The sequence below is a fragment of the Peromyscus eremicus genome, chromosome 22, assembly GCF_949786415.1.
Source record: "Peromyscus eremicus chromosome 22, PerEre_H2_v1, whole genome shotgun sequence".
Lineage (NCBI taxonomy): Eukaryota > Metazoa > Chordata > Mammalia > Rodentia > Cricetidae > Peromyscus > Peromyscus eremicus.
Genome location: NC_081437.1, coordinates 28,596,762 through 28,620,833, shown reverse-complemented (window position 1 = coordinate 28,620,833; position 24,072 = coordinate 28,596,762). Strand labels below are relative to the sequence as shown.

Here is a 24,072-nt window from a genome sequence, read left to right as displayed (position 1 = left end):
TCTGAGAGGGCTGCTCTTCTGTGGCTAATGTGAGCTGTGCCATCTCCCACCCTCCCCTTAGGCTGACTCACATGTCTGCCTTGTCCAGGGTTAGAAGGAAGGGCTCCCTGGGGTCCAGCAAGGTGCTTATCTCAGCTGCTCTCCTTACTGGCCTGGGCTGCAGGTAGCATTTCTGAAATCACTCAGAAAGCCGTCGCCTGCCCTGCTGGCAAAGGCCGCCTGATCCTGTGACTCTGGTTGTTACTCTAACTCACAGGGAGGGAAGCCAGGAGTGCTAACGTTAGCAAGAACTAAAGTAAGCAGATAAAAAAAATGAGGATGCTCCGTTGAAGTCACAGTCTAGATAACGACAGACAAGCTTTTCAAGGGAGAAACGGCTTATTTCGGCTTGCCGTGTGAGGGTACAGTCCATCACGATGGGAAGTCGAGGCATTGGAAGCTCGAGGCAGCTGGTCACATTTGCATCCACCGTCAGGAAGCAGAGAGAGATGAATGGTGTGTTTAGCTCACGTTCTCCCTTAAAACAAACAAACAAACAAAAAAAAAAAACCCCAAAAAACAGGCACACAAACCAAAAACCTCTCTGAGTCCAGTTGGTGCTTTAGGAATGCCCATGGGTGTGGGGCCAGTGGCCATATGTGCAAAGAAAAATGACTCCCTTCCCCAGGAGTCTTCAACGGCCCCACAATAGCATCTTTTTTAGTGTTTTTAGTGTTAGGATAGCCTCAGTTTTATCTTGTGAATCCTAAAGGGACAGAAGCCCAGAGGAAGCGAAGAGACTCGTGTCACGTGACCCTGTGATAGTCAGCGCAAGGTTGCAGCTACTCAGACAAGGACTCAGCTTGCCAGCCTCGAGCATGGCCACTGTGCTCCTGTCTAGGTTATGAGGGTGGGGTGGCAGAGGGGATAAGGATTCAGCTCATCACAGAAGGAGGTGGACTCTCCAAAGCAGTGATTGACAAGCCTCGTCACTGGCCGCAGCAGCAGCAGCTGTGGTTACTTAGTTTGTGTCATGGGATTGATTAGGTGGTGGGAAGCCTAGGTATTTGGTCAAGGTGTATCCATGAGGGTGTTTGGAACCTGTAGACAGAGTGTGTGAAGGTGTGTGTCCACCTGTGTGTTTGTGTGTGAGAGAGAGAGAGAGACAGAGACAGAGACAGAGACAGAGACAGAGACAGAGACAGACAGACACACACACACACACAGAAACAGAGACACACATAGACGCACACACAGACTGGTGAATCAAGCTGGATTTGAGTGTAACCATCTACTTGAACTGCTGTCTGGGGCAAGTAGACCCTTGCTGTTGTGGCCCACAAACTCACACGTTTGAACACTTGGTTTTTAGCTGGTGGCATTGTTTGGGGGAGTTATGGAGCCTTTAGGACATGGGTCCTAGCTGGCAGACACAGGGCTGCGGGGGGGGGGGGGTGCAGGGGGGGGGAACTAGAGGGTTCTATCCCAGGCCCAGCTCAGCCTCATCTTTTCTGCTTCCACCTAGTAAGCTGCTTCACACGCCTTGAACAGCAGCTGTTCCTGCCACAGTGAATATCGCCATGCTCGCTCCGCCATGCTCCCCACTTCCCCGGATCATGCTCACCCCACCATGAAACTGTGACCTAAAGGAAATCCTTCTTCCCCTAAATTGCATCTTTCAGGCATTCCATCCAGCGATAAAAAAGGAAACGACTACAAAGCATAAGTCTGCCTCGACAGAGAAAGCAGAAGGATGGGATGAGAAAATGTTTATTAAGCATCTGATGCCTCAGCACGTGGGGCGGGTATTAAAAAGTATATGCTCTTCTCCTTCTGGTGGCTGCTGACATCAGGAGTCATGTGTTAGCAGGAGGGTTAGAACGGCTGACTGGGCTGTGCTGGGACCATATACTAGGCATCTAAAGGCTCCACAGCAGGATGTGGCCGGGGCCTGAGGCACTTCTGCTGCTGTGAGTCATATGACCCAGGAGATCCTTACGGTGATGGGAAAGGATACCGAAGGAGAGTTTGGCCAGCCCACTGGGGGTAATTCTGATGTGAACCCCAGGCCATGCCCTCTGTAGTAGAGAATGAAAAATCCTTTGGAAATTGATTTCTGGCATGTATCTGGGCCCGAAAGTAAGCAGAATATTTGAGTCAAGTCTGGGAGATAAAGTGACCGTGCAGCTGAAGCCACCCAGTCATGGACTGAGCTCCCTCAGAAACATCAGAGTACTGAAGCCAAGCAGATCCTGCCACCAGACCTGACAGGACAGAAGAGGCATTTCAGGGACTGAGTCAGAGCAGGACAGAGGGCCCAAGGTAGACCAGAAAGCCCGTTCACTGTCCCTTTCTCTCAGCTTATGTCCACGGCTGGAAGGAGGGAGGTTCCGGAGCACAGCTGAAGGAGACCCAGCCCCGGCTACTTTCTGAGTGTGTTCACTTGGCAGGAGGGTGCAAGCAAGATGGAGGCCGGCTGAGCCACGGCCTCCAAACGGGAGCGTGAAGGAAACGGCTTTTCATCCGTTTGGTTCTCACGTCTGCGATGTTCTCATTCATTTGTTCCCTCCCTCAGAAAGCACCTATGGTTTGTGTCTGACTCTCCACCTCCCTGCCACCCTCTTGAACAGAACCTGATGCTTGGAGTCAAGTCTGTTTAATGACCCTTTCTATCAGCCTGTAAAACACTTACATCTCGTCGATCTTATAAGAAAACTAAACTCTCCAGTCCCCCTTTGTCCGTTACCACCTTTTCTTTCCAGCCAAACCTCGAGTACACCAGCACGGGCTTGTCTCCATTTTTTTTCCTTCCCCCGCCCTTCTCATCCATCAGGCCTCTATGCCTGGCTTTTTCTCCATGGCTCTGCCTCCTAGAGATGGTGCCTGCCCCATCTCTCAGAATCCCTCATGACTGCCAGCTAGCTGCAAATCATACTCACCAGCTGCGAAAATCTCTCTTACGGCCTTCTTCCTTGTATTACAATGTTCCCTGGGCCCCACTCCTCATGAGACAAAGAACAGCTTATTAGGAGCATAAATCTCAGCATTTCACATAATAGCCTCCCAAGGCAACTGGGCCTAAACACACAAACCAAATAGCTCAACCAACAGAAATTCATTTCTCTCAATGCCCTGGAGGCTGCGAGTTCAAAACCAAGGTGCTGTTGGGGTTGGCTTCTGTCTTGCAGTCAGCTGCTTTTTCTCTGCAGACACACATGGACTTTCTCTCCACACCCTCATGCACCCTTCTATGTGTGTACCTCTCTCTATATTCTTTTCTGTTAATAATACCAGTCCTTTTGATCTAGGGCCCCACCCTATGACCTCATTTGAGTTCCTTCCCAAGGGCCCTGTCCTGGTGAGTCTAATGTCAACTTGACACAAGCTAGGGTCATCTGAAAGGAGGGGACTTGAATTGAGAAAGTGTCTCCATAAGATCAAGCCTGTAGACCATTTTCTTAATTAGTGATTGGTAGGGGAGGGCCAAACTTGCTGTGGGTGGGGCCATGCCTGAGCTGGTGGTCCTGGGTTGGATAAGAAAACAGACTGAGCAAGCCACAGGGAGCAAGCCAGTCAGCAGCACTCCTTTATGGCCTCCAGGTTCCTGCCCTGCTTGAGTGCCTACCCTCACTGCTTTTGATGATGAACTGTTATATGGAACTGTGGGTGAAATAAACCCTCTCCTCCCCAAGCTGATTTTGGTCATGGTGTTTCATTACAGCAATAGTGACCCCCACTAAGATAGGCTACCCCCTGAGATATAGTTACTTTGGGGATTAGGGTTTCAATGTAAGGATTTTGAAGGGATATAGTTTAGCTATCTCACATGCCTGCACATTTGTGTTGCTCTCAGAGAAGGACAGATTCCTTTACATGGCTCTGTAGGACATTTTAAATTTGCCAGTTCTCTACTCTCATCTAGGAGTCATTTTTTTCCCTTTCTGTCCCTTATGTCTCAGCCTGAAAACATTCAGGCTCCTTAATTCTCTCGGTACACAATGTTTCTTCTGCCTTAAATACTCGTCTCCCCCACCTCCCCTTCCTTCAGCTTGCATAATCTCTACTTGTTCCTCAAAATTTAACTCACATTAGTTTTTCTTGCCTCAGCTTCAAGTCAAAGCCCTGTCTTAGGTTTTCTCTACTCATGCCTCCCTTCTCCTACAGTATTTTAGACCTTGTAATAGAATCTTTTGATGTTTTAATGCTTCTTTTCCTACCATGGAATAAAGGCACCAACTGAGTAGGCATCATATCTCTGTTTGTTCACTGCTGTATCCCTGACACTTAGCACAATGCATCACACACACACACACACACACACACACACACACACACACACAGCTGTATCCCTGACACAGCACAATATATCATATATGCACAATGCTTATAATTATTGAAAGAATTTATATAAGTTTATATAAGGTAGGTTTTTTTGATTTTTAGTTTTTGGGTTTTTTGAGACAGAGTTTCTCTCTGTAGCCCTGGCTGTCCTGAAACTCTTTCTGGAGACCAGGCTGGCCTCAAACTCACAGAGATCTGCTTCCCGAGTGCTGGGATTAAAGGCATGTACCACTACCAGCAGGTGACAGTAGACTTTTTTAAATAACACTTTCATATTAAGGGAAGAAGTAGCCATGGTCAATAATTTAAAAGTGCATCCCTTGGTGAAAGTGAGTCTGACAGTAATTATATCATCCTGATAAAATTTCGGTAATGGCACAGAAAATTGTAGCTAAAATCTCTATGGCGACTGGAAAAATTCCATCTCTGCATAAACCTTTCAAAAGTAAAAACTTGTTTTCAAAGATGGCTGACTGCATTGAAAACCAGTATGGAGGTTTCTCAAAAACTGAAAACACAGCCATCATATGACCCAACTACACCGTTCTTGGGTATATACCCTCACAAGAGTGTAAGTCCACACACACACACACACACACACACACACACACACACACACACCACAGGGATACTTTTATACCTCCATGCTTACTGCTACACTACTCATGACAGCCAGGAAATGGAGCCTGCCTAGATGTCCATTGACAGACACATGGATAAAGAAAGTATGGCACATATATACAATGGAATGTATGCAGCCATAAAGAAAAATGAAATCAGCCAGGTCTGGTGCACACTCCTTTGATTCCAGCACTCGGGAGGCAGAGGCAGGCATATCTCTGTGAGTCTGAGGCCAGATTGATCTACAAAACAAGTTCCAGGATACCCAGGGCTGTTACACAGAGAAATCCTGTCTCAAAACATCAAAAAAAAAAAAAAATGAAATCATGACATCTGCAGGTAAATGAATACAACTGAAAATCTGTTTGCTTATGTTAAGGAAAGTGAGTCAGAAACGTTTTCTCCCATACATGGAAACTAGATTCATAATTATATATATTTGTGTGTTAGATAGATAGGTAGATAGATAGATAGATAGATAGATAGATAGATAGATAGATAGATAGTGTATGTAGAACTTAAAGACTAAAAGGGATTTGTATTAGTTACTGTTCTATTGCTATGAAGAGACACTATGACCAAGGTAACTTATAAAAATAAATATTTAGTTGGGCACTTGTTTACAATTTCAGAGGGTTAGGCCACGATCATCATGGCAGGGAGCATGGCAGCAGGCAGGCAGGGATGGCATTGGAGCAGTAGATGAGAACTCATATCTTATCTGAGAGTTTGGGGGGACAGGGGTGATTTTTGTGGGGTTTGTGGTTTCAAAAGGTGTATCCTCAGTGACACACCTCCTCTGACAAGGCCACACCTCCTAATCCTTCCCAAACAGTTCCACCAACTGGGAGCCAAGCGTTCAAGTATGTGAGCCTATGGGGCCCATTCTCATTCAAAGCATGACAGGGTTCATTAAAGGAGAGGGAAAATAGAGAGGGCAATTGAATGTAAGTGATTAGGAAGCAAGAGGCGGGATACATTGGGAGAAGAAAGTGAACCAGCTAGAGTGGAGTGGCACAGGGGAGGGGGACATGTGAGAGCCAAGGACAATGGCGCAGATACAGAAGGATGCCTTGATGAAACCCATTATTTTGCATGTTAACCTCAATTTAATTTTTAAAAGGGGGGCTGGGAGATTTCAGTCCATGCTCCTTTGCTGCTCCTCCTAAACATGAAGGAGTTGTCCAGTTATCTTCTCCTTAATCCCAGGTGGCTCTTGCACCCTGTGTTAGCCAACAGAATTCAAGTGATGTTACTGGAAACCCATGTCCCACCCTCCAGCATTCTGATGGCATCGCTTCATGCCCTGGGGATCTTGCCGTGAGACCACCGAGCAAAGCAGTGGGGTTAGCATTTTTTGGAGAGTGAAAGGAGATGAGTTAGAATACCTTACAGACATGGGAATGAGATTCCTCTAGGCCCTCTGGCCCTGGCATCATTCCAGCTAAAATCAGCCGTTCAAGAGAGCCAAGAGACACTATCAGGGAAGCTGACAGAATTTGGGAGACTAGATCTCTGCTAGATGAATTGTTACCCAGAAGACTCCATAGATGGTTGGTCCTGATTTCCGTGTGCCCAATCTGCTTTCGCTGGTTAAACGCTGGCTCTTCTTCCTCCCTGTCTCACTACCACACTGAAGGTCAACCACCAAACTTAGAAATGAGCACTGTTTCTAGTCACAGACCCAAAGAACAAGATAGACAAACAAATGATTTCCAGCAAGTTCTCTGTGTGACTCGGATCGAGTCTGGATGTAAAGACATCTTCAGGGGCTGCTTTCTTGATGAAGCTGGCCACATTTGCTCCCCTAGGACACGAATTTCCCAAGCCAGAGCATCTTATCCTCCCTGAGTTGACTACAGCTTCTATGCCTGAAATGCAACCCAGGGTTTCTGTTAGAGAAAAAGTTCCTTCCAGTGATGCAGGTAAGAATGTTAGAAGTTGCCAGGTGGTGGCGGTGGCAGGCACATCTTTAATCATACCAGCATTTGGGAGGCAGGGGCAGGCAGAGCTCTGTGAGTTCGAGGCCAGCCTGGTCTACAGAGTGAGTTCCAGGACAGGCACCAAAAAACTACACAGAAATCCTGTCTTGAGAAAAAAAAAAAAGTTAGAAGTCCCTCTACATGTCCATACACTGACCCATCCAACTGTAGCATCAGCCACAGTAGCACCGTGTGTGTGGTCCACCCCCACTCCCCACCCCCCCCCAAAAAAAAAGCCCAAACCTTACTAAGGAAAAAATGCAAATGCTACTACAGGAGGACAGATAAGTATTTTCCAAAAGGAACACTTAATCCAGGTAAAATGAATGAACAAGAGCCTCCTGTATTATCCTGAGTAAACTTTACAATTATCATTGAGTAGAATCAGGAGGTCGAAGCCACATAGAGTATACTATTCATAAGGAAGTTCAAAACACTGTCCAGCATTTAGGATGCGCTTGTATTAGTGGCTGTGTGTGCACAGGGGTACTAAATAACACATTTGAGGGAGAAGGCATCTGGGGAACAGGACGGAGGATGAGCACCCTGGAATCTGGAATGCACTTCAGTGATCTGAGAAAAGTACAGAAAAATCCAACAATTGCAAAACTAGATGGCAGCTCTTACTTTCTGTTTTTTTTTCTTATGTTTCAGAAACATAAAATAAAAAATACATTAAGTTCCTCTTTCTCTTTTTCTGACCAAATATCTTTTCTTTAGTTCAATTTCTCCCTTGTAATGGTAGGTTTAGTTTTATATCATGTCAATTAATTATCTGTCTGTCTGCCTATCCTTTTTGTTTTGTTTTTGTTTTTTGTTTTATTTTTTTGAGACAGGGTTTCTCAGTGTAGTTTTTTGGTGCCTGTCCTGGAACTCATTCTGTAGACCAGGCTGGCCTCGAACTCACAGAGATCTGCCTGCCTCTGCCTCCGGAGTGCTGGGATTAAAGGCATGTGCCACCACCACCCGGTGACAATAAAGTTTTAAACTTGGGGAGCGTGACAGTGCTTCTCAAACTTTAACATTTGGGTTGTCTGGAGAGCTTATTAAAATCTGTATTCCAGGGGCTGGAGAGATGGCTTAGCAGTTAAGAGCAGTGGCTGCTCTTCTAGAGGTCCTGAGTTCAATTCCCAGCAACCACATGATGGCTCACAACCATCTATAGTGGGATCTGATGCCCTCTTCTGGCATAAAGTTGTCCATGCAGACAGAGCACTCACATTCTTTTTTTTTTTTTTAATTTTTAAATTTATTTTTATTTTATGTGCATTGGTGTTTTGCCTGCATGTAAGTCTGTGTGAGGGTGTCAGACAGTCTTGGAGTTACAGACAGTTGTTAGTTGCCATGTGGGTGCTGGGAATTGAACCCAGGTCCTCTGGAAGAGCAGTAGGTGCTCTTAACCGCTGAGCCATCTCTGCAGCACACGAGGACTCACATCCTTAAAATAAATAAATCTTAAAAAAAAAAAGTTGTACTCCCAATTTAGTAGATCCAAGGATATGTTAGGGCCTGGGATTCTGCCTTCCCAAAGCTTCTAGGACATGTAGAAGTAACTTGCCCTTGGACCACACTTTGCCTAAGGGCCACTGAGTCCCCTCCAGCTGTATGGTTCTAGATGTGCCTTGAGTCCCACTGATATCCGGAAGTCTTCAAGCTTTGTATAGATGGTGTTAGGAGGGAAGGGAGCAGAAAGCCTAGGCCTGTAGGAATATCAGGGCTCTGGACAGTGACTCCACCTCCTAGAGAGATACAGATCTAGCTCTCCCCTGCTTTTGACCCCCTCACATGTAACCCAGGAACAGGGGCCCTGACTTCAAACACACACACACACACACACACACACACACACACACACACACACACACACACACACGCACGCGCGCACGCGCGCACGCGCGCGCACGGATGCGGGGGCGGGGGGGGGGCGCGGAGATTGAGGAATATTGGGAATATTTAAGTAGCCAGTAAGGTCAAAACCTGCAGGTTAGAAGGCTGGCCATTCAGTGTATTTTGCAGTTTTGACTTCAGACCTGCAGAGTAACAGGCTAAACACCGAAGCAGGCTTTCTATGTTACTGTCTTGGGTTAGATTCCTCTTCTTCTTAGGGGAACCTCAGTCATTCCTCTGAAGGCCTTGAGTGTAATCTGTTATACTCCAAGACTGTAGCTTTTAATGTTAATCCTATCTTTTAAGAAAATGCTCTCGCCAGGGGTGATGGCGCAGGGCCTTAGTCCCAGCACTTAGAGAGAGGCAGGGGCAGGCAGATCTCTATGAATTCGAGGCCAGCCTGGTCTACAAAGCAAGTTTCAAGACAGCCAGAGCTGTTACACAGAGAAGCCCTGTCTCAAAAACAAACAAACAAACAAACAAACAAAACAACCCAGCAACATTTATATGCATGCTCGACAGAATATCTGGGCATCATATTCTAGCCAAGTGCACTTATGAAAACATCTCACAGTCTCTACTGAAGTCCTGGGATGCTGAATGCAGTGAGGCTTGATTGGCTGTATTTCACAGGACTTGTTGCAACCCACTGCTGTGGGAGTTGCATCTGTGAGGAGAGGATTCTCATGAATCGTGCCAAGGACAAGACTCCCCTTGTACCTGGCGTTCACTCCAGACTTTGCCTCACATGCCTTCTCTGCTGATTTTGCTTTTGTGCAAATCACACCTACAGAGTCTTATGAGTCTTATCACTGGATTATTGATAATAATCTTGGAGAGGTCTACTTTACCGTCAGCAGCTCTGATCTGGCCGTGGCCAGCCTCCAGTTCTAGTAACTGCCTCCCCCGACTCCTGTACGTCACAGCTCCCTACCTCTTATTCAGCCATCTATCCATATCCAAATCTGCTTTGCCGTCTCTTGTCTCCGTGTCCCACATGCCTTTCTCCTCCTCCCTGGGCCAGACTAACTTCCATGAAATCAAGTCTCAGCGTGTTTTGCTATTCAGTGCTGTGGAACAAGCCACCCCAAAACCTTGTGACTTAAGGGGACAACGGCAACTCATCACTTCTCATATCTCCATGGATTATTGAGTCAGACAGTTCTGCTTTCCACAGGGTGGGCCAGGAACTGAGGGTGGAAATTTCTAGTGGCCCCACCCACACAGGTGCCCACACCAGCTATTAGCTCAGTTGAGGCTAATGGCCAAGGTCACAGTTCTCTTCCCTATGAGGCTTCTACGTGAGATGGGTTGGTTTTCTTTAGAACATCATGGGTGGCTTCCAGGACAAATTATTTCTAAAGAACAAACCCAACATACCCAGCTGCAGCTTGCATCAACCATGTTGACAACCCATTCAGGTAAGCTAGTGCCTGGGCCAAGCTCAGAATCGTCATGGGAGAAGACTACATACAGATTAGCACTGAAGGGTGGAATTCACTGGAGACCACCAAATGGCAACATGTTTAAGGTTTAAGCCTTCCCAGACTTTTACACCCTTCCCTGTACTTACCCCATCAGCTTGAAGTAGTAAGTATAGTTCCAAGGGTTGTCTGGCCTGGAGCAGGAGGGCAGACACTCTCTCCATCTTCTCTCTATCCCGGTCCTGACTACACCATGCTAGAAGGAGTCATGACGGAACTGGAGTAGCCCCTGTCACCACCTCTTTCCTGTTTGCCAGACTCCAGCCCTGTCCCTACCTCACTGAGACTTTGGCAGTGTGGCAGCCGGGTCTTGTCAATAGGTTCCTGGCAGATAGGAAGCTTCTAATCACCAATGGTGGAGTGAATTAATGAATGATTGAATGAACGTCCTAGGTAATCACGGAGCCTTTTAAGCTGCAAATGCATCAGATTCTTTCTCTTTGCTTGTGACAGGGTCTTACTCTGTAGCCTTGGCTGGCATGAAAGGTACTATGTAGGTCAAGCTGTCCTAGAACTCACAGTGATCCAACTGCCTCTGTGCCTTGGGGTGCTAGGGTGCTAGATGGGTTCCACTATAACCTGTTTTTCAGTTTCTTTCTTAAATATAATTTATTGGGGGATTTATTAAGGCAACTCCACGTAGTTAAAAGGGTGGTTTATTTTGGGGTAACTCACGGCAAGTAAAGGGATTGGTTACAGGATCCAGGAGAGGTGAAATGCAGTCCAGTGGTGTTTGTGGAGAACTCTGCTCAGTCTACCATCCAGCATCCAGGATCACCAGGAACCAAGCCAGCAGGCACATCTGGATCTCAGGTCTTTAGGGCTCCTGTCTTGGCCCTGCCTCAGGGGTAGGCCACAGATAGGTGTGACAGTTACTGGAAGCCTCACTGGGGGTAGTACTTCCAGGTCAAAGCTGGAACTGCTACCCACTACAATAATTATTTAAGATTTAATTATTTTATGTATATGGTGTTCTATCTGCATGTACACCTGCAGGCCAGAAAAGGGCATCAGATCCCATAATAGATGGTTGTGAACCACCATGTGGTTGCTGGGAATTGAACTATGGACCTCTGGAAGAGCTGCCAATGCTCTTAACCACTGAGTTATCTCTCCAGCCCTCCTTCCTTCCTCCCTCCCTCCCCCCTCCCTCCCTCTATCTCTGTCTTTAAAATTTTTTTTTTTAATTTTTGTTTTTTTGAGACAGGGTTTCTCTATGTAGCTTCGGAGCTTGTCCTGGAACTCACTCTGTAGCCCAGGCTGGCCTTGAACTCACAGAGATCCGCCTGCCTCTGCTTCCCGAGTGCTGGGATCAAAGGTGTGCGCCACCACCGCTGCCACCCGGCTCTTTTTTAAACTTTTAACCTTTATTTTTATTGTATGTGTATGAGTGTTTGCCTGCCTGTGTGTCTGTGTACCACATGCATACAGTGCCCTTGGAGGTCAGAAGAGGTTGTCCTGGGACTGGAGTTATAGACAGTTGTGGGCCACTATGTGGGTGCTGGGAATTGAACCTGGGTCCTCTGGAAGAACAACCAGTACTCTTAACCACAGAGCCATCTCACCAGCCCGTTTAGTTTCTTTCTTAGACATACACTGTGATCAAGTTGAGCAGAAAACATATGTTCCCTAGTTGAAGCAAGTCCATCCAAGTCGTCCTTAAGAGGCTTCTCTGGCCTCTCTTGTCCGACTGGTTGGTCTCTAGGAACAGTTTTCCTTGACAAACCATGGCATGTGCTTTGCGTGTCTGGGGCAGGAAAGGACAAGGCTCACCCCACCAATATGTTCTCTGCTTCCCAGATTGCAGGTTCTGAGCAGTGGCTCCTAATACAGGCTCGGTCTGGCTCTATAAATAGTCACAGATATATCTTTAGGGATAACGCATGCACGAGTGTGGCAACCCATTGTGAACTCAGCTCCTCCCGATTACAAAATTCTGACTTCAGGGAACAGCAGAAGTGAGTCAGTCGTTCCTGTGTAGAGGCTCCAATGACATCATTTACTTTTTAAGAACTAAAAAAAGGGAAGAGGGAACAAAACAAAACAAACAAAAAACAAAACTTGGTGTTCTCTTCTGGGTTCCTCTCTGGGGGCAAGGCTCTTCACCCTGCTTGTACCCCCCTGTTAGCTGGGGGAACAACTTCTCCTTACCTAAGACCACTTCCAGCTTCTGTTCTTTGTCTGCCATGTGAAAAAACTCAACTAACGTCTCAAGGTCTGACCTGGTGGTTAGCCTGTACCAGATGGTCAACCCTGAAAACATAAATACAAATAACAAGTAACCTGAGCGGGCTATATTTAGAAATATATATATGTATATACAGAGACACACGGAACAACAGTTAATGAAAACAAAGAGGCCGTGAATTTTACAGAGAGCAAGAAGGGGTATAGGGCAGGATTTGGAGGGAGGAATGGGAAAAGAGAAATGTATGTAATCATAAGAGAATGATGTAATTATATTATTATAATATAAAAAAGAAAAGCTGGGCAGCTTAGTTGGAGCATGATTACTAGTCCCCCTAGTCACTACTACTACCTAGCATAATACGTCATTCACAGCTAGGCTCTGGTAGGACTCCTGTGGAGATGTGAGATACCTGTATCTGAGTTTTATGGCTTAAAAAAAAAAAGTGGGGAAACCTACAAAGATCTCCGAAGAATGACTTGTTCAAGGCCACAGACCTAGGAAGTGGAAGGGCTAAGAAGTGGCTCCTGGCTTTTTGCACGAGGCTCCTTCTTTTATGATGCTGTATTGACCAATCGCGTCTCCTGTAGCATCGGCTGGATTACTAAATGTTTGCGCGATTGCAGCTAATGTCACCAAACCTACAAGTATCTGCCCGGGTAGATTTTGCAATGATGGTCCTTGTGTAATGACAAGTCCCGTGACCTTCCTGCCTTTCTGCCCTCTCAGTCCTCAGGGACTAAGCTCACACAGCGTTCATCAGGCAAACTTCGCCCTTGGAAAGAGGAACTTAACATCTTCTTCTGCCTGTGGCTGTTTCTCCTGACCTATCACACCGCTTTGGTTGGAAACTTTCTCTACATAAAATCTACCCAGAAAATGTTTCAGATGCTCCATTTGCCACCCCAACCCCAACTCCCAGGAAAAAATCGTTCATTCAAGGTCTGGTTCAAATGTTTTATCTGCTGTCTGTTTTTTATTGATGTATCTGTAATATCACCCACGGCAGTTTGTGATATCTATATTTTCTAATGCCTTAGTTAATGGTTTTGCCTTCCTCTCCTCTGACCTCCCAACCCTGTCAATCTATGTTTACTGAATCAAATGAGTAAGAAAGAGAGGTTCATGGAGAATATCCCAGGAACAATCTACATCCAAAGTTTGGGGTTTTTCCCCCCCCTAAAATTCAGCTTGGACAAGGATTAGGCTACGGTATTCTCTCTCTCTCTCTCTCTCTCTCTCTCTCTCTCTCTCTCTCTCTCTCTCTCTCTCTCACACACACACACACACACACACACACACACAGAAAGACAATATGTCACTGTGTTTAAGAGCAAAGGGAAAGTGTCCCTCTATCCTCTTAAGGTGTGCTGAAATGCACAGCAGCACCACACAGCTCACTAGAAGGAAAAGCACATGGATTCATCTCCCCTGCATGGGGTACACTGCAATGTGACTGTCCAGCACATCAGCAGGGTTTGGAGGTCTGTAAACCTTCATGAGCAGGGAAGGATGGAGATAGTTTGGGGGGACGATGGGAAGGGCAAGAAAGGCTGAGCCGCTGACTTAGGAAAGGAAAATAGGTCAAAATGAAAAAACTAAAAACAACAACAACAACAAAAAACAATAGCCAAACAACCTGAACTGTCCGGACTAAAGTAGGGGAAGCGGGGCTGGAGAGATGGCTCAGCAGTTAAGAGCACTGGCTGCTCTTCCGGAGGACCCGGGTTCAATTCCCAGCACCCACATACAGACATATATGTAAGCAAAACACAAATGCAGATGAAATAAAAATAAATAAGTTATATTAAAAAAAAATAAAGTAGGGGAAGGGAAAAAATGTAAAGGATTGGGGGAGGAGCAGGAGACATGGCTTGGAGGTTAAGACACTGACTGATCTTCCAGAGGACCCGGGTTCGATTTCCAGCACCCACGTGGTAGCTCACAAACTTCGGTTACCTGTGCACTGACACGTATGTAGGCTAAACACACATATACATGAAATAAATAAAAATTTTTAAAAAAGGATGGGGGAAGAGAGCATGGTGGAGCATGCTTTGAATCCCAGCCTCTTGGAATGCTGAGAGGGGAAGCTTTTGAGTTCGAGGCCAGCCTGGGTAACACAACAAGACCCTGTCTCCAGTTGGGGATACATCCCAGTAGGTAGAGTGCTTGCCAAGCATGCACACACCCTGGGTTTGATTTCCAGCAAGACATAAAGCTAGGTGTTGTAAGTTTAGGATCAGCCTAGGCTACTCAGGACCCTGTCGGAAGAAAAAGAAAAAGTAAATGGTTTCACTTTTAGAAATACACATTTGGGGGCTGGAGAGATGGCTCAGTAGTTAAGAGCACTTGCTGTTCAGAGGATCCGGGTTCAATTCCCAGCACCAACATGGCGGTTCACAACCTTCCGTAACTCCAGTTCCAGGGGATTTGATGGCCTCTTCTGACCTCCATGGGCACCTGGGGCATAAACATACATGCAGGCAAACACTCATATACATAAAATGAAATAAATAAATCTAAATAACACAACATAGACATTTAGGTCCTGTGCCCTGCCACCACTGCTACCACCAGGGAAACTGAATGTGGGAATGAATCACCAGTCTCCTGGACATCAGTGTCCCTATACATGTCTGGATCCAACAGTGAGTTTGGGACAAATTAAAGAAAGTCCTACCGGTGGAAATGGGAAGATTCCAAACAAGCTGTGACTCCTAAGCCTATGTCTGTAGAAGCCAAGACACCACCGACTTCCGCAACCATGCTGTCCAGTGGGAAAGTGCCATGCAAACCACAGGCAGGCTTTTACCTCCCAACCTGTCACATTAAACACGTAAAAAGGTGAAAACAACTTAGGTAAAGTGCCTGAATATATTTAAAATATCAAACACCCCTTAGCCAAATATCAGGGGTTTTTTTTTTCATTTTCCTTTTTTACTAAAAAAATGTGTATTTGTTTTCATTTTATGTGCATGGGTGTTTTGCTTATGTTTAGGACCTATTCCACACGTGTGCCTGGTCCCTGAGGAGGCCAGAAGAAGTGTCAGATCCCATGGAGCTGGGGTTATACATGGTTGTGAGCCACCATGTAGGTGCTGGGAATTGAACCTTGGTCCTCTAGAAGAGCAGCCAGTGCTCTTAACTGTTGAGCCATCTCTCCAAGTCCCTTCATTTTCCTTCTTCTTCCTTCTCTTCAACTAACATTGACTTTCAAAAAAACCCCAACACTTTTAAAAAACTTTTTTTTCCATTTTATTTTGTCTGTGCATTGGTGTTTTGCCTATCTGTATGTCTGTGTGAAGGTGTCAGATCCCCTGGAACTGGAGTTACAGACAGTTGTGAGCAGGGGCCATGTGGGTGCTGGGAATTGGTCCCCTGGTCCTTTGGAAGAGCAGCTGGTGCTCTTAACCGCTGAACCATCTCTCCAGCACATTATTTACTTACATATTTGTGTGTGTGTGTGTGTGTGTGTGTGTGTGTGTGTGCACATGAGCACCTGTGGAAGTCAGAAGACAACTTTAGGGGGCTGGCTGTCCCCTTCCACCATGTGGGGCCCAGGAGTTGAACTCAGGTTCTCAGTCTTGGCAGCAGGTGCTTTAACAGCCGAGTCAGTTCACTGCCTCCGCTAGGCCTTTACAGAATCTCCTGTGTCCCAGAATGGCCATCAAGTTGCTAAGTAACCAAGGATGACCTTGAGCTCCTGATGGCCCTGCTTCCCCTCCCCTTACCAGTCCTGGAATTCCAGGCATACAGTACCATGCCCAGTTTTTTGGTTCTGGGGCTCAAAGGCAAGCACTCCACCAACTGTATACCTCAGCCTCTCCAGTATCAGTTCTAAATTTTGTAGTTAAAATTAAACACTAGAAACCTTAGTTCCTTTCACGGCAAGAGGGACATTTCAAATACTTTTAGCCACGTGGTTTTGGAGCAGCAGGCCCCCCCCACACACACACACATTGCCCTTTATCTATTTCCCTGATTCTGGATTAGACCCAGAGGGAAGTCAGACCAAAGGGCATCGTCCAAGTTCCCAGGTTTAATAGTCAAATCATATTGGTTGTCTGAGGAGTTCCGTGTATTCTCTCTCGAAACTCAGTCAAACTAGGTCTCAAGGGACAAAGACGTATACTGTAACTGAATATTGCTCCTAGCTGGAGAACATGCTCATTTTCTCTCTCTCTCTCTCTCTCTCTCTCTCTCTCTCTCTCTCTCTCTCTCTCTCTCTCTCCCTCTCCCTCTCCCTCTCCCTCTCCCTCTCCCTCTCCCTCTCCCTCTCTCCCTCCTCCCTCTCCCTCTCTCTCTCTCCCTCTCTCTCTCTCTCCAGTTTCATTAGGTCCCATTTATTAGTTGTTGACCTCATTTCCTGTGCTATGAGTGCTCTGTTTAGGCAATTGTCTCTTTGCTCACGCGTTCAAGGCTATTCCCTAATTTCTCCTTTATCTCATTTAGTGTGTCTGCTTTTATGGTTAGGTTTTTGATCCACTTGGACTTGAGTTTTGTGCAGGGTGATAAACACGGATCTTCTTTGCCTACATGTAAACATCCAGTTAGATCAGCACCGTTCGTTGAAGATGCTTTTTTCCAGTGTGTATTACTGTATTATTTATCCAAATTCAGGTGCTCACCAGGGAGTAGATTTATATCCGAGTCTTGGATTTGATTCTATTGATGAACATGTCTGTTTTTATGCCAATATCATGGGGTTTCTGTTACTATAGCACTGTAGTACAGCTTGAAATCAGGGATGGTTATACCTCCAGAAAGTCTTTTATTGTTCTGGATAGTTTTAGCTATCTCGTGCTTTTTGCTTTTCCATTCTCTCTCTCTCTCTCTCTCTCTCACACACACACACACACACACACACACACTAAATGTACAAAAAAAAATTGAACCGGGCAGTGGTGGTGGTGCACACCTTTAACCCCAGCACTCAGGAGGCAGAGGCCAGTCTGGCCTACAGGGTGAGTTCCAGAACAGCCAGGGCTACACAGTGAAACCCTGCCTCAAAAAACAAAAACAAACAAAAAATGAAAAAAAAATTCCCAAAGAATCTTCTTGTAAGACAATTTTTTTAGAGTTTTATATGTTGTGAAAGATTTTAAAATAAAAATATTCACAAATGCCAATATTAAGGGTTTTTTTCATAATTTGGTTTTTTTAAAGGTTATAGGGCAGTTGATGGTGGCACACGCCTTTAACCCCAGAACTCGGGAGGCAGAGGCAGGTGGATCTCTGTGAGTTCGAGTCCAGCCTGGTCTACAAAGCGAGTTCCAGGAAAGCCAGGGCTACACAGAGAAAGCTTGTCTCCAAAAACCAAAACCAAAAAAAGGAGGGGTGGGGGAAAGGTTATGGAGGGTGCCACCAGGTGGCGCTAAAATCTAGTGAAAATTCCAATGTCTGGTCTCATCTAGTGGGGTGTGATAGACAGAAGACCCTGGGAGGAAAACAGTAACAACAGCAAAACCCACAAAACAAACAAAGGGCAAATAAATTAAATTGCAGACTAGAAATGGATTAATTCCCTCCTTCTGTTTGAAAGATAATTTCTGCTCTTACACTGGTATGGGTATATTACCCATCATACAGTAAGTCTATACGTCAATAAAAATTTGAAAATTATCTCACTTGTAGAAGAATTTAAATCTAGTTATTGCCTTGCAGCGAAAGTGCATTTTGAGGGGTGGAGGTGGGAAAGGGGGAGATTATAAAAACCTATCCCCTAGTTTGGAAAGTTTATCCAATAAGTAGTGTGGTCTCTAAAGCAGCCAGTCCTGGCAGGGGGCAAAGGTTTATGGGTGAGAGAGCGGATCCCATGAAGTCGCTGCAGAATGAGATTTTTTCCCCCCTTCTTTGCTTTGGCATCATTTGCCCGCTTCATATTTTTAGCAACTATTTCAATGCAGAGTTTTGAGCTCAGAACACCCAGTATAACAAGTCTGGAAATCAGGAAACAGTGGACTTAATCTTGCTTCCTGATTCTTTGTATTTAAGTCTCTTCAAGAACCATGTGGCACAAGCTCTGTTTTATGTTTCTTAATGTTTGAAGTTGAAGGACATAGCCAAGATTCCCAAGCTATATTAAGACCAAGGAAAGCAATGCTCACAATACAGCCATAAAAAGTTTTGACTAAAAGGAGAAAAATATGTGTAAATATAATTTTTCCCTGTGTGTGTGTGTGTGTGTGTGTGTGTGTGTATGTGTGTGTGTGTGTGTGTGTGTGTGTGTGTGTGTATGTATGCTGACTGACTTCCTAAACCAATCACCAACCAAACCATTTGACAGTTCCTTAGGTCTGAAAAACTAAAGCAGATAAAAACAAAAGGTTAAGCTGGGTGGTGGTGGCACATGCCTTTTAATACCAGCACTCGGGAGGCAGAGCCAGGTAGATCTCTCTGAGTTCGAGGCCAGTCTGGGCTACAGAGCAAGATCCAGGACAGGCCCAAAAACTACACGGAGAAACCCTGTCTCGAAAAACAAAACAAAACAAAACAACAACAACAAAAAGAACAAAGCAAAGGCTAATCTGGGGTAAAGAAAACTCAGCCCTCCTGGTCTTTGAATAAGCTGTTCTTTCTGAGATGGACTCCAGGGGTTAGTGCCCGAATGGGCCATTTTTCTTGATTATATCTGTACAGCTACATAGAAACCGTAACGTTGGAGTTATATGTGAAAACATTGGCTCACGACATGGGTTTGGTCAGATGATAGCAGAATGTGGCGTTGAGGTAAGGACTAAAAAGTTCCACTCTGAGAAACTGGGTTAGCTCCCCATACTCATTTACCCCTCTCCGCTTTCTCTCTGTCTCACTTGGTTGCTGAGGCTGGACCTCCAGCCCCTAGGCTCAGAAGATCAGTCCCCGAGCCTCCTGCGTGGCTAGGACTACTCCAGGTGGGCAGGCCTACCACTGCATCGACCCACCATTTATTGATTCTTACGAAGGGCCAGGCACAGTGCTAGCAGGTCTTCAAGATGCTGAGGAGATGAAATGCTGGCCTTCAGACACCTCACAGCGAGGGAGATAAGGAGATGGGGCAATAACCTCATCATGAATGACATGGCGGGTCTTTCCCTCTATCCTGGATATAGCTTTCTCAGCCTAGCCCTCCAAATGGGAGCTCAGATTGATTGTCGACTATCTTTCAAGTGTAGCTGTATTATATTAAACCATCCCCTTTCCCTTTTTTGCTACATTCAAAGTTTCTCTTTTTTGGGGGGAGGCCCTCCTTGCCGCTTTTTGCCCCTTCTAGTTCTTTTTTTTGTTTGTTTGTTTTTTTTTTTTGTTTTTTTGAGACAGGGTTTCTCTGTGTAGCTTTGCGCCTTTCCTGGGACTCACTTGGTAGTCCAGGCTGGCCTCGAACTCACAGAGATCCGCCCGGCTCTGCCTCCCGAGTGCTGGGATTAAAGGCGTGCGCCACCACCGCCCGGCGCCCCTTCTAGTTCTTACAATGGAGTGACTTAGATCCTTTAAGATAGGGGGAGGTGCCACTTCCTGCAGGATAGATGGGGGTGATAAACGAATTAAGGCCTGGAATTATACATCCGGACGCTCTCCACCTCACAGTCACCGTGGGCCCACCTGCAAGGCCCCTGTCAGGCTGCTCTCCCAGCTTCATGCTTTTCATCTGCTTGAGATCAGAGTTGTTGGGGTGGACCGGTTTTCTCGCCGTGTAATGCGGGCAGTTAGTTCTCTGGCTGCAGGACTAGATTCAGATGTAACGCTGTAGAGCTGGGTGGAGGTTGCCTCCCCAAGCTGGATGATTTCTTCTCAGCGGAGTGCCTCGCACCTCTCTTTCCATTGTCCTAAGGCTGCCCGACTCCTTGATTAGATTCTCCCCCTGATCTTCTTCACCGGGAGACCTCAGTGCAGGCCTTGAAGAGACTCACCCAGGCCCACCCAATTTACTATCCGCCTCTCATTGTGAAAAGGCTGCCTCGGGGCGGGTAGTAGGGTGCGGCCCAGAGCCGAAGAGGGGTTCTTCGTCACCTAAAGAAAGTAAGAAAGGAAGGAAGAAACCCTTGGCTGGGGACAAAAGTGTGTACGGGAATCTGTTTATATTAAAAACAAAACCACGTTAAGAGGCGCCCCCCCTCCCCCACGGGTTTGATCACCCGCGCGGAGTTTGCTCGGAAGCAAGGTAAATCTGAAACCGTGGGAGCAGCCAACGCCCCCGCAGGAGTGGAGGCTCGTCTCGGAACTGCCCGCCCAGGCCCGGAGGGCTCCAGGGGCTGCCTGCCCGGCCGCCGAGCGCTCTCGGAGAGGCAGCGGCGAAGGCGGGGACCTGGCGGCCACAGCACCCCACGGGGCGGGCCGCCGCGCAGACTCCACCGTCACCGCCTCTCCCAGCCCGGCGGACAGGGCCGTCAATCACGCTCGCCGGGACCCGCCTTCGGCCTGCAGCGGGCGTCCAATCGGAGCCGAGCTCCGCAGCGATGAGCTCAGCCCGATGGCTTCCCATTGGGTGGCTATATTAAGAAAGTGGCCGGACTCTTTAAATAGCGGGCGCTAGGGCCGCAGCCCGCATCTGCCACCGCAGTCCGGCTGTCGTCGTCGTCTCTGCCCCTGGTACTCTCTTAGGTCTTGGGGATCACTCTCTCCGGGAAGGAAGCTAGCTAGCTAGGCCCGGAGTCCGCAGCAACCGGCCATCGCCTCGCACAAAGCAGCGCAAGCTCCGGGACAGCCGAGGACCCGCAGCACCGCCCGGCAGCAGCGCGGCGACAAGCTCCGTCCGTCCGTCCGTCCGTCCGTCCGTGCGCCTTATGCCCCCGCGCCCCTGCTGCGGCAGCCAGGGCGCCCCGAGAGAACGCGCCGCCGCGGAGTCCCGGTGCAGCTAGCGAGCCTCACTAACCCGCAGCGAGCGGCCGCGGAGGAGCGGCGAGCGGCGAGCGGGGAGCGGGACGGCGGCGAGGCGCTCGCGGGCCCCTCCTGCTGCCCGCGCCCGGTGAGCTCATGGCGGCCATCCGCAAGAAGCTGGTGGTGGTGGGCGACGGCGCGTGCGGCAAGACGTGCCTGCTGATCGTGTTCAGCAAGGACGAGTTCCCCGAGGTGTACGTGCCCACCGTGTTCGAGAACTATGTGGCGGACATCGAGGTGGACGGCAAGCAGGTGGAGCTGGCGCTGTGGGACACGGCCGGCCAGGAGGACTACGATCGTTTACGGCCGCTCTCTTACCCGGACACCGACGTCATCCTTATGTGCTTCTCGGTGGACAGCCCGGACTCGCTGGAGAACATCCCCGAGAAGTGGGTGCCTGAGGTAAAGCACTTCTGCCCCAATGTGCCCATCATCCTGGTGGCCAACAAGAAAGACCTGCGCAGCGATGAGCATGTCCGCACCGAGCTGGCCCGAATGAAGCAGGAGCCAGTGCGCACGGATGACGGCCGCGCCATGGCGGTGCGCATCCAAGCCTATGACTACCTCGAGTGCTCGGCCAAGACCAAGGAGGGCGTGCGCGAGGTCTTCGAGACGGCCACGCGCGCCGCGCTGCAGAAGCGCTACGGCTCCCAGAATGGTTGCATCAACTGCTGCAAGGTGCTATGAGGGCCGCGCCCTGCCTCCCGCCCCTGCCAGCGTGGCTCCCCCTCCCTGGCCCGGTCGCCCACGAGCCGGGAGAAAGGGAGACCCACGCCCCCAAGGACACCACCAGACTGCCTGGCATCTGCTGGTGGCTCTGGCTGGTCACGCCGAGAATTAGCGTGGGCACCGAGCTCCCCCTTCCCAGTGTCTGTGTGTCCAGCTGTGTGGCACAGGCCTGGGCGCCCTGCTGAGTGCCAAGGGGTTCCTGAGCATCGTTTTCTAAAGAGCCAGGCCTCAAAAGTGTGGTTGTGTACGATTCCCTACGCCCCCACCCCGCTCTTGCCCCACCCCCACCTCTGGTTGCCCCAGGGGCACGCAGAGTGGTCGAGCCCCAGCCGATGTTTTGCTTGTAACCAGCGAGCCACTACTGTCCCTCTGTGTCTGTAACATAGACCCTTGGAACCACGGGAGGGGAGGGCTGGGGAGGATGATGGGGGTGTTACATAAATACAGATTTTATTTTCGGAGGCAGAATGGTGTTGTTTAGTGGTGGTGAGTGGTGTGACCAGGGCGCAAGAGCAACTCCTTCCCCAGGCTGCATCAGGCGCCCACCCATCTGAGCATGAACTGGACTTGGCCATCTTTCCACATCCTGGGGAAGATATTTGCAACTGACTTGGGGTTGAGAGGAAGCAGCTTCCAGACACAAGAGTCTCCTGGGCCAACCCCCAGCGAACCTGCTTTCCAGCCATTGGCAGAGGATCCAGGGTGTGCTGCGGTGTGTGTGTGGGGGGTCACTTTTGCCATAAGCGAACTTTGTGCCTGTCCCACAAGTGAACGTTGTTCAGTCCAAGAAACTATTGTTCCTGAATTTATTTAAAGGCTGCAGCTCTTTTTTTTTTTTTTTGGTTATTGTTGTTGATGAAAGAATTCTTTGCACAATTGTTTCATTGTTTGACAATTCGCTTGTCGTTTGCATAAGACAGCATTCTGACCACACTTGTATGCTGTAACCTCATCTACTTCTGACGGTTTTTTTTTAAACTATGATGACTTTTAAAATAAGGAGATTAAAAAGAAACAACACTAATTTTTGCTTTGTTTTCTTGAAAAAAGTGTCAACACTGTTTTGTGATTTTTTTTTATTTGTGTAGCTTACGCACACTGTTTTGATAAAGGAAGGCAACATATTGAGGTCTATTTAAACTCCCCCCCTCCACCCATAAGACCGTCTCTTCAGCTATGTGAAATTTTCTCTACATTCTATGTGCAGAGCAGAGAAAAGCCTCCCCCCCCACTCCCTTTCCCTCACCCCTGCCCAGCCCAGTGGTACTTCTACTAAATTGTCTTGGGTTTTTTGTTTGTTTGTTTGTTTTATTTTATTTTTTAAATAAACTGACAAATGACAAAATGGTGAGCTTACGATGTTTACATAAAAGTTCTATAAGCTGTGTATACAGTTTTTTATGTAAAATATTAAAAGACTATGATGACATTTATAAATGGCTCTTGTGGCTTCATAGTATCATTGAAAATATCTGAATTTGGGGTGGGGGGAGATTCTCAGACCCTTTCTGGCTCCTCTGGAATAACGGCAGTCAATGAGCCTGGCACATTTTAGGGGGTTGGGTGACCCAGAGGGGCCAAGTTGTTCCTGTCACATTCCCAGAGGAAGATAAGCTCGTTTCTCAGATGCCCAGAGTGTATTAGTTATTGTGGATTTAGTCCCATTAGGTGAGGCCTAAAGTCTTGGTTTGACTTCCTCTATAGGTCTTTAAAAAGTGCCTTAAATGTATTCTGGGACGTTGCTTTTTACTTTTTAACAATGAGAAAGGTCATTTGTGAATGTTAAACGTAGGTGACTTTTATTTATTTATTTTGATGTTTTTGGGAGGTGTGGTTAGTCACATATGTGGCCCAGGCTGGGAACTTAAGAGGTGGGGACTAAATAGTGTCCCTCATCCCCCATCCTCCACCCCCACCCCAGACAGACTAAGCTGGTATCTCTGGGGAAGAGAATGTGCGCCTGGAACTTTTGAGTGGGATTCCAGAGAGGGAGTTGAAAAGA

At 47.5% G+C, this 24,072-nt stretch overlaps 1 protein-coding gene across 1 annotated transcript; it reads left to right on the top strand.

The window, feature by feature from the left end:
• Window positions 1-21,001: 21,001 nt before the first annotated feature.
• Rhob (ras homolog family member B) lies at window positions 21,002-23,421 on the top strand. Its single transcript, XM_059248304.1, has one exon. It carries the CDS (start codon window positions 21,438-21,440, stop codon window positions 22,026-22,028), a length of 591 nt encoding a protein of 196 aa, XP_059104287.1. The 5' UTR covers window positions 21,002-21,437; the 3' UTR covers window positions 22,029-23,421.
• Window positions 23,422-24,072: the final 651 nt, after the last annotated feature.